This window comes from Camelus ferus, chromosome 34 (genome assembly GCF_009834535.1).
Source record: "Camelus ferus isolate YT-003-E chromosome 34, BCGSAC_Cfer_1.0, whole genome shotgun sequence".
Taxonomy (NCBI): domain Eukaryota; kingdom Metazoa; phylum Chordata; class Mammalia; order Artiodactyla; family Camelidae; genus Camelus; species Camelus ferus.
In genome coordinates, this window is record NC_045729.1 from 20230624 (window position 1) to 20244473 (window position 13850).

At 59.9% G+C, this 13850-nt stretch overlaps 1 protein-coding gene and 1 long non-coding RNA gene across 4 annotated transcripts in view; one reads left to right on the plus strand and one right to left on the minus strand.

Moving 5' to 3' along the window:
• WNT5B (Wnt family member 5B) overlaps positions 1-13850 on the plus strand; it is a 78579-nt gene that overhangs the window by 61758 nt on the left and 2971 nt on the right. For 2 of the 3 annotated variants that reach the window (XM_032473496.1, XM_032473494.1), the window contains exons 2-4: positions 4374-4521; positions 5524-5771; positions 10290-10582. In XM_032473496.1, coding sequence (XP_032329387.1) covers positions 4442-4521; positions 5524-5771; positions 10290-10582 — 621 coding nt within the window. In that variant the 5' untranslated portion in view covers positions 4374-4441. Of the gene's footprint in view, positions 1-3259; positions 3601-4373; positions 4522-5523; positions 5772-10289; positions 10583-13850 lie in introns of those variants that run through there. The other variant, XM_032473495.1, reaches the window with a different exon arrangement.
• LOC116661375 lies at positions 234-9374 on the minus strand. The gene is made up of 2 exons (XR_004317264.1): positions 8724-9374; positions 234-1809 (listed from the first exon to the last, which is right to left on the minus strand). It is a non-coding gene; the product is annotated as an uncharacterized LOC116661375 (long non-coding RNA).

Here is a 13850-nt window from a genome sequence, read left to right on the forward strand (position 1 = left end):
GGAAGGGCTTAGCCGACCAGCACCTTAGCGCCTGTGCTTCTCGGCTCTCCAGGAAGATTTACTCAACCATCATTTCATGGTCCAGAGGTGACTGGTCCCCAAGAAGCTAGAAGCGTTTGGTCATGGGGCTTTCCCTGGACCACGGGTGCTGGATGCCCAGCAGGGACTCAGGATCAGACTTCAGAGGGACCCGTAAACTTAATGAACAAGAATGGCTCTGGGAACGTTGGAAATTACTGAAGTCCTCCTTTATTGCAGTATCTCTCCGACTCTTCCAAAAGCACCCCGAGGTTTTCTCTCAGACCAAACCACACCCTCAGGTGTTCTCCTTCCCGCTCTGCCCCACCCCGTCTCTCCAGTCCTCCATCCTGACGTGGCCGGTCCCTCGGACAGCTCCGTCCTGCCTTTCGGGGAGCTGTCTCACGTCCCCGCGCTGGCCCCGGGCACCTCCATGAGCAACACCTTACATGAACAACTGAGGAGCGTGCCAGATCATCCCGTGTCACGTGACTGCGGTGGCAGGACCACACAGGAAGCTGGAAGGAGGGTGATGGGGGCCTCCTTTGGAGAGCGTGGTCAGCGAAGGCTTCTTTGAAGGTGCGCCCTCAAGGACAAAGGGGCCTGCCCTGCACAGGGAGAGGCGCGGCCCATCCAGAAGGCAGCCAGGCCCAAAGTGCGGCACGTCTGTGCCTTCGGGACACTCTGGGTCTACTGCTCGGTTCCAAGGCAGCGCGTGTGGTGGTGCAGACTCGATGCCTGTCCTCTAAGTGCTGTAAACGCCACGTCAGAGAAGGAGCCTCCTGGCGTCAGATTAATCAAAGACGGCTTTTTGGAGGACGTGGACCTTGAGCGTGGACTTGAGAGGAGCCTGGGGTTGGGTCACTGGACAGGAGAGCGCGTCCCCGGAAGAGGATCAGAGTGCGGTCTTGCGGGGGAGGCAGGCCTTGCTCTGGGAGCAGGAGGAGATTGGAAGAGAGACCCCGTGGTGGGAGATTCGGGAAGGGAATGGGCGGCAGGAGGAGGCCAGGGTGGTGGTTGTGGGGGCTCAGGGGCTGGGAAGCTCTGGGAGTTCTCAAACGGGGGATATTCTGGCGTGTGGTCAGCACCGTGGGAAGACCAGCGATGGAGCCCCGCGGGCTAGACCACAGGGGGGCTCACTGGGAAGTGGGCAAGGAGGAAGGGACTGGACCGCATCGCAGGAGACGCCGACAGGTGCTCTGAGCTCCAGGACGAGCCTTCTCCACGGAGGACACGGAGTGGCCCAGGGGAGGGAGGGCTCGGGACTGCGGCTCTGGTACCCCTCCCCCTGCCCCCATGCATGGAAATCCTCCCGCCAAGGGCAGCACGTGGACGGCGCCCAGGAGTTCACACGGGGACACGGCCCCTCCCGAGTGGCTGCGGCCGTCGGCCTCGCTGTGGCAGCATCGCTAACGCACTGCAGATGGTCTCTGGACCACACGCCGCAGCTGCTCCTCAGGGCACAGAGGAAGAAGTCTCCACGCAGCCTGTGCTTGCGGGGAGGGTTCTAGGTGCGGGGAGGGTTCTAGGTGTGGGGCTGCCTGTCTGGGGCCGGGGGCAGGTGTGGGAGGTGACACCACTTCCTGGGGACTCGGCTCTGGGAAGGCCAGTCCTGAGCGCCCAGGGCTGGTTCTGTGGGCGGCCAGTGAGCTTGGCGAGCGCTTGTGCCGTGGGTTGGGGTTTCCACGGCGTTACTGCTCCAGGTGAGGACGGCACGCGCGACTTCAGGGACAGAGCTGCTGGGGTGGCTCCACTCGCCCGAGTCCCTCTTCCGGTCTCCTCACTGCACCTCTTAAGGGAATGAAAATTGGTGGCTGAGTCCAGCCAGGAAAAGTCCCACTTCCAAATATGCAGCCCTTTGTTTGTGACACAGTGCTCTCACCGAGGACCCCGGGTGTGCACGGGGGTCCGATGAGCAGCAGGGCCACGCCCTGCTACCTCCCCATCCTGCCCAGTGGTCTGGGGAGACGTTCCCCCAGGGGCCCTAAGTAAGGTGAGCACCACCCTCACCCTTGACCCTTGCCCCCACTTGGGTCTCCCCGCAGCTCACTGGGCCTGACCTGCTTTGCACTTGCTTGTCCCTCGCTGGTGCTGAGAGGCTCGCACCGGCCACCAGTGCGCGTCTGATTAATGACTGCTTTGAATAAATGAATGAATGCATGCATGAGGCAGTAGGGCAGAGCTCTGGCCCTCTGGAGGGGTCCTGATTGACAATGTCGCATGCCCCCCTCGGCCAAGGAGAGACCCTGGACCCCGCCCGCTGTGTTCTGTGCTCATTAGGTCAAACCCTCAGTTGACCCAGCTTCCCTCTTCCCCAGCCATTCAGCCCAGGCCCATGAGACCAGCTGCTGACGCTCCCCTTCCCCTCCAGCCCTGCCCAGGAAAGCAGAGGGGGTGAGGGAGGCTGAGGGCTGCCCGCTTGCTCGGTGCTGGGACAGCTGGGGCTGGGGGGTCGCATCTGGGGAGAGAGCGTCTCCCGAGGGTTGTGTTTTGGGGGGAAAACATTCACCTTAGGGGGCCGTACATCTGGGAGGCAGAGAAAGGCCCCACCGCACAGGCCTGGGTCTTTTTCTTCTTTTTTTAGTTTTTGAACGACGTCTTTTGAATGAGCTGAGAGTTTGCTGGAAAGCACCCGGTGGTGGGAACATCTGCCGGAGAGGCTCCCGCCTCCGCTCATGTTTACGAGGGCCGGATTAGCGGCTCTGGGCAGGTTTGGCCTCAGCTCTGTCAGCCCATCCCCTGTGGTGACTCCTGTCCCCAGCGTGGCCTCGGGTGAACCTGGGATTCACAGAGCCTGATGAGACGGTGGGACACAGGCGAGAGACGCCGGAGTCGGGGGGACTCACGGGGATCAGAAGCGTCACCCCTGGGAGAGAGAACTCAGCCTGCAGGCGGGAGACACTAGGACCCACTTGGCGGGAGGCCGGGTGGTGGGGGCCGGCCTGTGGGGGAGCGGGTGTGGGAGGGAGAAGACCAAGGGAGGAGGGTGGCTCGGCCCCTTCGGTCCCCAAGAAGGGCTGGTCGTGGAGTTGAGGATGTTTGGACAAGGAAAGTCTTTGAAGCTTTTCTCGTGTCCTCCCGGCTCTGGCCCTGGCCCCCTCCCCTCCATAAAGCCATTAGCTTCTGGTGCCAGCCCTATCTCTGCCCCATCTCTGGTCCCAGTCGGTGCATTCACAGACCTCCTGCCCCGAGGGACGGGGAGGATTTATGGGGGTGGGGGGCCGGGGGGAGGGGGCCTCGTTAGAGGAGAAGAGGTCTGTTGGGAGAGCAGGGTGTGGGAGCTGTTGTCGGCTGAGAGGCGGCTCATTTCCGAGCGGGCTCTGCATGACAAAGGGGCAGGAGTGAGTCCCCCTTTGATCTGCCCCCTGCTGGCCCCACACACCTGCCTGCTGGTGCCCCCGCCCCCGCCGAGACCTCCCTCCCGAAGAAAAGCCAGAGGGGGTGGGGACAACGGTGGCCCAGCTCCCCTGGCCCTGCTCGGCCACCTTCCTCCCCTGGTGGCCCCGGGACCGCGACATCTGGGCTGATGCCCCAGAGCTCTGGCCGCCCCTCCCGGAGAGCCAGGAGACCCTGCACTGCGCGGTGAGCTGGGGGCTCTTGGAGTGTGGAGCCCGTGTTCCGGGAAGGTTGGGGTGCTGAGGGGCCGCGGGAAGAAGGGGCTCTGGGGTACGGGTCATGCCCTGGCTGGGGGCCCAGGGAGCAGGGGGTGCGTTTCCAGAGACTCACTCCTTGAAGACCGGGCCTTCAGGGGCCCTGGGAAAGCTGTTCTGGGCACAGCCGGTCTGGTTCGAGGGTGGCGGGCCCACCGCTGCCGGGGGCCCTGGAGGGTGCAGAGAGGGCCCCGCCAGCCTAGCTCTGGGGGCGGCCTTTGCGCTTCTCGGGGGGGGGGGGCCTTGAGAAGGTGACCAGCCCTCACCGTCTCCTGCTGTCACTCCTGGGGAATATGGGCTGGGGCTGGGAGAAGGCGTCTTGAGCGAGAAGGGTGCAGATTGAGAGGGAAGCCGGTAAACCAACTCGCCGGTAGTTTTTAGCGCCACGTGGGCGAGGACTGGTCAGACAGGTACACCCCTGGGAGGGGCGGGCGGGCGTTCTGGAAGGAGGGCGGTGTGCGTGGCAGCAGCAAGAGCATCTCCCGGAACGCTGCCCGGGCCACACTGTGCCCGCCGAAGGACTCGTGTCCTCCCTTTTCTGGTCCCTCAGCTCCCTGTACCTTTTGGCAGTGGGTCTGAGCAGGGGCCCCAGGTTGGGGCGAGGAAGGGAGGGAGTAGGGGAGGTTGGAGACAGGCTGGCCTTCCCGGGGAGCCGGCTCTCCCGGTGCCCCCACCCTGACTCTCCCTTGTGTCTGTCCTCTCCAGGGAGCCCAGTCTCGGAAGCCATCAGTCCCGGGGTCTCCCCCGGGCCCTGGGGAGGGCAGAGGCGGACCATGCCCAGCCTGCTGGCCCTGCTCACTGCTGCCCTGCTCGCCAGCTGGGCTCCGCTTCCGGCCGAAGCCGGCTCCTGGTGGTGAGTGCGGGGCCGCGCCTGCCGGGCGGGTGGGAGGGTGGAGAAGGGACGGTCCTCTACCAGCAGCCCTGGGAGGCCCGGGACGGCTCTGTTCCTCACCCAGGCCCCCTGAGTTATGCAAAGGCCCCCCGACAGGCATTTGGTCTTTTCTCTGATCCTGTCCACGGCCCCTTTCTGTGGCCCTCCCTCCGTCTCTGGGGGTTGTTAGAAGTAGCTCTTCTGTTGCTGTTGGACCAATAAGGATATTGATTTTTTGTTGTTGGCGGTGGGGGCGAGAATTCCTGGTTTACGAGCCTAAAGACCAGATGAGGGATTTGCAGGACCACGCGTGGCTTTCCTTCGTCTTTCTGAGTCTGCTGTCACTGCCAGGCGTGTGCCCCACTGCCCCCCAACCCCCGCTGGGCGTGGTCTGTGCTCTGCTCCCATTTTTTTGTTCAGATGACAAATCTGCAGCCACCTCCAGCCTCACACTTGATTCTACCTGGTGGGTGGGAGAGGCGAAGGGAGAGCCCTGACTGCCACAGTGGGGTCAGGTCAGGGGCCAGCGGGTGACGGGAAAGTGACAATTTTAGAATATGCTGTCGTGTATGTAAATGGGCCTCAGTTTTCGAGGCATCAGGGGAGCTCTCTTTAGAGGAATTTATTGCTCTCCAGTCCTGCTCTGGTCACTCCTTCTCCGGGAAGCCGCTGGTTCTCCTGCAGAGGTGTGGCTTCGCCCGCCCGCGCCGCAGGCCCAGCCCCATGCTGGCTTCTCCTTCTGGAAGCCTCTCCCAGCTCTGAGCGCTCTCCCCTGGCTGGTCCCAGATGCTCAGTTCTGTCTCCCTGCTCCACATCTCTGGTGTCATCTGTGTTCATGCCTCAGTTTCCCTCTGAAGTCAGGGACTCTGTGTTCAGGGCCTGCATGCGGAGAGCCCCCCCGTGACCTTGCTGAGCGACCGGCTGCTGCCCACGGGCCGTGCTCACTCCTGGCCCTTCTGTGCCTTCTCTGCGTCGCCACTGTAGGTCCTTGGCCATGAACCCGGTGCAGAGACCTGAGATGTTCATCATCGGTGCCCAGCCGGTGTGCAGCCAGCTGCCGGGGCTCTCCCCTGGCCAGAGGAAGCTGTGCCAGCTGTACCAGGAGCACATGGCCTACATCGGGGAGGGGGCCAAGACGGGCATCCGAGAGTGCCAGCACCAGTTCCGGCAGCGGCGATGGAACTGCAGCACCGTGGACAACACCTCCGTCTTCGGGAGGGTCATGCAGATAGGTAAGCCGAGCCACCGTGCTCTCCTGGGCTGGGTCCAGCGCTCCGGGGACAGGGGCAGGTGTGCAAGGAGGGGGAGCTGAAATAGCACGCTGGCCCCGGCTTCCCCGCCCACGTGTGCTCTCTCTGGGCAGGGGGCAGGGTCCGAGTCAATTTAGGGTGGATTCGGAAGCCCACCACATCAACCACTGCCCCCGGTCTCAGCACTGGGGCCTCCTCCTGGGCTGTGGGCAGAGAACTGAAAATCGTAGCCCTGAGTGTCCCCAGATTTTTGCCTCTTCTACCTGGACCCCGAGAGAGATAGAAACTTCGGGCCAAATTGGTGGTGGTGGTGTCATTAACCCGACCCAGATCCAGTCCCGGCCTTTTCATCTGAAAGCGGCTAGAGGATTCTTCAGCTACCCTGTTGCTTCGATGGAGGTGTGAGCTGGGGTCTAATTGTTTTGGGTTCTTTTGAAATGCAATCCTCCCCTCTCTGGCAAGAAATTGAGAAATCCGGGACTATTCGACAGGGGTCTTGTCCCAGGGCCATAAAAGGAAGGTGTTAGAACCCAGCGACCCTCCTGGGCTCATGTTCTCCCAGGACCGCTCCCTCGCAAAAGGCGGCATTCTGGAGTCCCCTGGGGCTGAGATCTTCCCGAAGAGTGAGTCCAGCAGCAGGGAGCAGGGGAGTTAGGGTTCTGCTCCCCTGGTGTGGAGGCCCCTCCCCCTCCTGCCCCACACTGAGAAGGAAGGTCCCGGGAAAGTACGCTCTCGGACCTGTGCTTCTCTCGTCTTCCTTCAGCATCAACTCAAGGCCCGTGAAAGGAAGGCTCTCGAGTTCCTGTAACAGTGCGACTGGGCGCCTGTCCCAAAAGAATGGGCTTGGGGCCCCAGGGGGACTCATTCAGAATTCATCAGCCCTTCCCAAATATGCAGCATCTGCCCTCCTCCCCAGGAGGAGTCCTGGTCAGCAGCTCTTCCTGCTACCGTCTTCGGGGAGGAACCCCGGGTGGCTCCGGTGTGGAGCGAGGCAGCCGCGGATCCCTTTCCTTGGGACCTAGTGTCTGCCAGATGTCGGCCACATCCTCCTCACGTGTTATCTTGCTGTGAAGGCCAAGCAGTGGGCTTAACTCTAGGGCAGGAGGGATGTCAGGAGCAGAAACACAGGGTGCGGGTTTGCATGGTGGGGTGTGTCTCCGTGCCCTGTTCTGTTAGCAGTGGAGCCCTTCGGCTTGCCTTCTGTGCACTGCCCCCTTTTGCGGCTTCTGCGCAGGCCGGTGCTGTGCAGGAAGCTGTCCTTCCGCCTCCTGCTGGGCCCAGGGGCGCTGGAGTCCCATTGTAGTGGCCTCTGGCATGACTTCCGAGACTTCTCCCCGCTTTGAGCCACCGCAGGCATCCCCCACCAGGGGGCAGCAGAGCGGTCCAGAGGGCGATAGGCCCCTCACCTGGTGGCCCCGGAGGCAGGAGGCACAGTACCTGGTGGCTGGGCTGCCGTGGAACAGAGGGCGTGATGCTGTCCTGCGGTCTCCTTGTCAGGGAAGACACAAGATCTCTCAGTGGCCCCATGGCTGCTGGTTTATTAGCCTTTCTCCTCTCTGGATTGGTTCACATACAGAGATGCCCCCATGCTGCTTATCCACTCGGAAGCCCCAGTTCCCTCCTGCTTGCTGGGGGCAGCACAAGGTCTGTTCCTCTGTCCCCAGAGACACACGAGCTGCCACAGGAAGGCAGAGCTGCCTGCCCTCGGGGCTGAGGATGCCCCCCACCCAAGGAGGCAGATGGAGTGGCCACGCTTCCCCCGGGACCCACTGGGGTCCAGCCCCACGGCCCTGGGACCCTCAGAGCCAGAGGGTGTGCAGGATCACGCCCAGTGCTGCGGGAACTTTTTTTAAAAGGCAGTTCCGAGAGCGGTGACTCCGCTCGGAGGAGCAGGCTTGCTGAAGGGCAGTGGAAGGAGTCAGACGTGAGCAGCTCGGAAAGGGGGAAACAGCAGAGGCTCGCTGGCTGTTCTCGAACGCTGCAGGGCTGTCAAATGGGGGGGCTCGCTCCGGCAGGGGGGACTTAGAGAGGCGTGTTTCAGCTTACTCTAAGAAAGAACATTCTGCTGATTAGAGCCATTTAGAAAAGATGGAGTGGGTGGCCTTGGGGATGCAAGCTGCTTCTCCCGGGAATGCTGTAAAAGCAGCTCTCACAGCGGTTGGAAAGTGGATGTGGGCCCAGCCTCAGAGGCTCCTGCCTGCCCAGGATGCCAGGTCGGGGTGTTGAGGCCCCATTGTGGGACGACTTCTCAGGCATAACTCCCTCAAAGAGGGGCCGGGCCCTCCTCCCTAAGACCCCTTGGCCGTCGTACCCCCGTCTGACTCCCTGGACCCGACTCTGGACATGGCTCACACTGGCGCAGGCGTCAGTCCCGATGGCTCGATCCTGAGCGTGACTTCCTGCACCACCCGCTTGTTCTCGTGCTGTTCCCACTCCACGTCCTGCCAGAAGCTGACCCCTGGTTCACGGAGAAAAGCTGGCTTGCCCAGTCTGTTCTGGCTGCGAACTTCGCCGTGTGGCGCCTATACAGTCAAGCAGTGGGGCCAGGTGGGAGGTCGTTCTAGACCCATCTGTGACTGCAGGCCGTGGAACGTCCACCTCGGGCCGTGCAGGCTCGGAAGAGGGGGACGTGGGGACAGAAGGTTCTGCCTGGTCTAATCGCTGAGATCAGGACTGAATCTCAGCTCCCTGCTGAGGGCCCCCTCCCCCATACTCGAGTCCATCTGAGTACTTACAGCTTTACAGGCTGTAACTCGCAGGCCACACAGCTCAGCACCCTGAAGGGCCCGACTCAGTGTGTATTCACAGGACTGCGACACCAGCCCCCACTCTCTCAGTCTAGCACGCTTTCGCAGCCCTACAAAGAAACTGCATACCCTTCGTGGGCACTCTCCATCTCTCCCCCCTCCTCCTGAGCCCGAGGCAGCCACTCACCTTTCTGTCCCTACGAATCTTCCTGTTGTGGACACTTCATATAAATGGGATCATACAGCATGTGGCCCGTTCAGTACGAAGTGCAGCTTGGTCACTTAGCACAGTAACTCCACGGTCACCCACGTCGTGCATGTCCCGGCACCGCAGGACCCTTCGGGCTGAACGACGTCCCACTGCACGGGCACTGCCGCCTCTTGGGTGCCTGTCCGCCTGCTGGTGGGCAGTCCGGCTTGTTTCCACTTGGGGGCTGTCACGAATGATGCTGCAGCGAACGTTCACGGACAAGTTTTTGTGTGGACATACGTTTTTGTTTATCTTGGATATATTCTTAGGAGTAGAATTGCTGGCAATTCTACGTTTAACCTTCTGAGGGGCTGCCAGACTCTTCCAAAGCAGCCGCCCCGCTCAGCGTTGCCAGCGGCAGCACAGGAGGGCTCCGGTCTTCCGTGCTCTCATCAGCTCGTCAGCCGTTGCCTCTTTGATTCGAGCCACCCTGTGTCTTGTGGTTCTTCTGTAATCGCGGTGCAGTCAGTTTACAGGGCTGTGTCAGCTGCTGGTGCGCAGCCTCATGCTTCAGTCGTACGTGCACATCCGCATGTTCGTTTTCATGTTCTTTTTCATAGCGTCTCGTGATTTTGATCTGCATTTCCCTGGTGGCTGAGGGTTTTTTTGTTTTGAGTATTATTTTTTATGAAAGTTTTTATTGAAGTAGAGTTCTATCATGTGAGTGGGGTTTTTTTTTTATATTTTTGGAAGAGTGATTTATTTATTTATTTAGGTTTTTTGGGGGGTGTAATTAGGTTTATTTACTTCTTCATTTTTAGAGGAGGCACTGGGGATTGAACCCAGGACCTCTCCATGCTAAGCTTGCGCTCTACCACGTGAGCTACACCCTCCCCCCTTACTGTGTGAGTTTTTAAGTGGTTCGCCACGGCGACAGAGAAGTGCACAGTTTGGATTTTCCACTGGAAGTAAACGATCTGGATGTGTAGAGAGACCGTGCTGACCGTCCCGTGGACTTGGCTCCCCAGGGCTGTGGCACTTGAGGCTGTGTGGACCATGGAAGAGGGAGAGGGCTCGGACGATCCCGGAAGTCGTAATTCTAGTTCGTTTCCACTCCTGGTCTCTGCCGCCGGCAAGCTAGGTCATGACAGCCGTACAAAGGACAGGCGTGTGACTCACGGAGGGTGAGGACCTGGCGTCTGTGAGGGAGAGGTGTTTGCCGGGACAGATCGCACTGTTGGGCCTGTTTCTCCTGTCTCGTTCCGTCTGTCCCAGCTGTCCCAGCCGTCCCAGAAGTGCGTTAATGCCCACCCCTCGTCTGCTCAGGTCTGCCCCCCAGTTAGCCACTGGTGTGTAAACTTCTCCGGAATGAATGCCGGAACAGGTCAGGGCTGGAGGGGCTCCTGGTCCAGGGCAGATTGTAACCAGGAGAGCCTCCCATGGAGGTGAAAGGTGCTCCCTCCTGGCATCGCCCCCTCCCTGGTGGTCTTCAGGCCACTGCAGTGCCAGCACCCCCGGGCACAGCAGGAGGGAAGGGCCTGCAGCCTGTCTCCTTGTCCGCAGGGAGCCGGGAGACCGCCTTCACCTACGCCGTGAGCGCGGCCGGGGTGGTCAACGCCATCAGCCGGGCCTGCCGCGAGGGCGAGCTGTCCACGTGCGGCTGCAGCCGGACGGCGCGGCCCAAGGACCTGCCCCGGGACTGGCTGTGGGGGGGCTGCGGGGACAACGTGGAGTACGGCTACCGCTTCGCCAAGGAGTTCGTGGACGCCCGCGAGAGGGAGAAGAACTTCGCCAAGGGGTCGGAGGAGCAGGGCCGCGTGCTCATGAACCTGCAGAACAACGAGGCGGGCCGAAGGGTAAGCGGACCCCCGACACATACACCCGCATGGCAGACCCTGCCCACAAGCACACCTGGTCGGCGGACCCTGCCCCCCCACCCACCCGGATGGCAGCTTCTGTCTCCCTCCCCCACCACACACGCACACCTGGCCCATTGGCTGTTCCTGGGCTGGGGCTGCACAGCGACTGGGGTGGGGTCCAGGAAGGCAGTGGGTCCCACCACAGAGATTCTCACCCAGGCTGCTGACCGGGACCCTGATTCCAAAAGGTTCCATTTCCCAAAGGGCACACACAGCTGTCACTGTCTTCACCTCGTTTACTTTTCTGTCTGTCCCTGTAGGATTTAGGTGCAGTCTTTTTTTTTTTTTTTTATTTACTGGGGGGAGGTAATTAGGTTTACTTATTTATTTTTAGAGGAGGCACTGGGGATTGAACCCAGGACTTCGTGCATGCTGAGCACACTCTCCACCACAGAGCTCTACCCTCCCCGCCAGGTGCCAGTCTTGTCATCAGTCCCAGGCACATGAAGAGGCGTTCTTGTCTTGACCGCCCCTCCTTTGTGATTTGAAGCTGGGGCTACTGGGAGCTTAAGGCCCCCAGACCTAGTCTAGGGCGGAGCTGACCTTTGAGAGCTGCTCTCACGCGTCCCCAGAAGCCTGCATCGGTCCTGACGGCAAATGCACCCCCAGGCTTTAAGCATGAGCAGAAGTGTGGCAAGTGACCATACTTTGAAGGCTCAGTCCGACCAATCTCATGTAAGATGCCACGGTCTTCTGAGCCTCCAGTTCAGTGGAAACTGAAGTGTGGTTTTGGGGGGAGCTGTGTTTCTTGCCTGGGCAGGGGCTCCGGGCTCCTTGCACGTGTGCTGGAGAGCTGGTGCCATCTCCACCGGCGCCTTGCTCGGGAGGCCCCCTCTGAGCAGGCGGCCCGCCCTCTCTCCCAGGCTGCTCCGCAGAGTCTGCCTCTGGCCCCGGAGCAGAGGGCTCGCGCCGTGGGATGCTCTGCCTCGGCTGTTCAGGTCTCCAGTGCACGTGTGCGTCCAGGGCTCCCTGGAGAGGTCTGAGGCCTGAGAGCTGGGTGGCCGGAGGCGCTCCTGGCGCAGTCCACACACTTCTCAGGAAAGCACACAGCCCTCCTTCTGGGAGCGTGCCGTTCACACTCAGAGCTGTGTCACTCTGGGCTTGGGCCCCAGCAAGATTCTGTGGTGAAGCCAAAGATGAGCTAACTCAAAAACCGGAAAAGCCGTTCCTGGAGGGAAAAAAGTAAATTCAGAAATTTTCTTTTGTTTTCTTTTTTTTTTTATTCTTTTTATTTCTTTGTTTTTTTGTTTTTGTTCATTTCTCCTTTTTTATTTTTTAATTTTCTTTTTTTTGTTGTTCGTTTAATTTCTTTTTGTTTAAATTCAGAAATTTAATGGTTCATTGGTGATTTAGTAACAGGATATAGATACACTTTTAAAAAAGTGTTTATGTATTAATTTTAGAAAATTTAACCCATGTTTTGTAGGAACACATCGCAAACAAAGGGAGCTCGAAATGCCTTTTCTCTGACTGGGGACCCTGTGGTGCTGGCAAAACGTGATGCCCGCGTGTGAACTTAGCGCCATCACCAGGGCGACAGAGTCGAAATTAGAATTGGGCAGCGCCAGCGTCTTCCTTCCAGAGCCCCCGTCAGAGGCTGGTTTTGCTTGGCCAGCCGTGGGAATCGTCTGCAGTGGTGTCGGGAGTACAGGCTGTGGCTCTGATCTGTGGCTTCGTGTGTAAACAAGGCAGAGAGCCCAGAGCCCTCGGATCACCTTCCGCTCTTGGGGTGTCCTGTGGAGGCGCCTCAGTCTCCCAGAACTTCCTCCTTCTGTCTGCCAGGCTGGGTGTGTAACCATGAAAGAGACTGTTTTTTAAAAAAAAAAAGAGGTTGAAGTCTCCATTTTATTTCCGGGATGCCCAAATCCCACCTATTTTTCAAGATCTCAGTTCAAAACCACCTACTCCTGAGGTCTTTCCTGTCCCCTGTGGTCGTGGTCTCTCTGCGTCTCACGTGCAGTGCGGTGTTTTAGACTTTCTCTGAGGCATCGTCCCCCCCACGGCTGCAGTCCCCGAGGACAGGGGCGCCTTGGACCCCTGCTGTGCGTTCCACAGGGGTGGGGGCACCTGACTGTGCAGAGACGAGGTCCCTGAGGCCTGCTTTCAAGAGGTCAAATTCAGGGGGCTTGCCTGTCTCTGCTGTCCTGGGGGGACCATGGCGGACGTGGAGGGGACTGGGCATTCTTGGGGAGGGGCCAGGTCAGCCCCGTCTTGACCCCACTTCTGCTGGCTCCTCACGGCGTCGCCCTTGTCTGTTTGCTTTTTCCAGCCCTTATCTGGCCGGTCCTCCCCGCACCCCTCTGTGTCTTCCCTGTCCTTGCACCTCCTCACAGCGCCTTGTCTTCCCCGGCCTCCGTCTGCTCCAGGTGCGGAATTCTGTCCCTCTGTTTCTTACCCTCGCCAGGGAGCAGGCACCCCCACCCGCCACCTCCCAGCCCTCACACCCTCACAAACAGTCCCTCGGTGCTGGCAGGGAATGAACGTTCCCTGGATTACTGTTTTACAGCCTGATCCTTTTTTTAAGTGAAATATCTAGGATCTGACATCCTGACCACAGAGTAAATCTTGGGGTTCCTTTGCAAGAAATTTCTCTTGGCCTTTGAGGGTCTCCAGTGACCCCATTTTGCATATTCAGGGCAGGAGCAGGGGGGTGACACTGCCTTGTCCCTCAAGGGCCGCTAAACATCTTCCAGATAAAGCTGACATTCCTGCCCGTCCCAAGCCCGTCACACCATCAGAGAGACATGAGAGGGCCGGGTGCGGGGGGGCTGTGCTGGGGGCAAGAACTGAGAAAAATGGTAACACAGTCTGTTGCTTTTGCAGTGAACAGGAAGGGCCCCAAGCTGGGGATTCCCCCTTCTCTTGCGGGAGGAGCGTGTCCATGTTAGCCACAGTGAAATGCTTAGAACGCAAGCCTTCCTGTGTGCATGATGTCTGTCTTCCCAGAGGGAGGGTGGGAGGAACGTCTAAATAGAGGGGTCCAGTGAGGCTCTCCCCGCTGGGTTGGTTTTACTGAAATTCCTGTCCTTCCTCGGGGGCCTCACTTCCTCCCCAAATCTCCCGAAGTGTCTGCTCCCAGGGGAGGTGCCTGTCCCTCCCCCAGCCACTTAGCGGTTCACAATTTTAGGCCCTTAATGTTTCCTCCTTCCAGCAGCGCCAGATGCCTGACTTCCGCCTCTAAGCCCAGGACCACTTCCAAGAAATC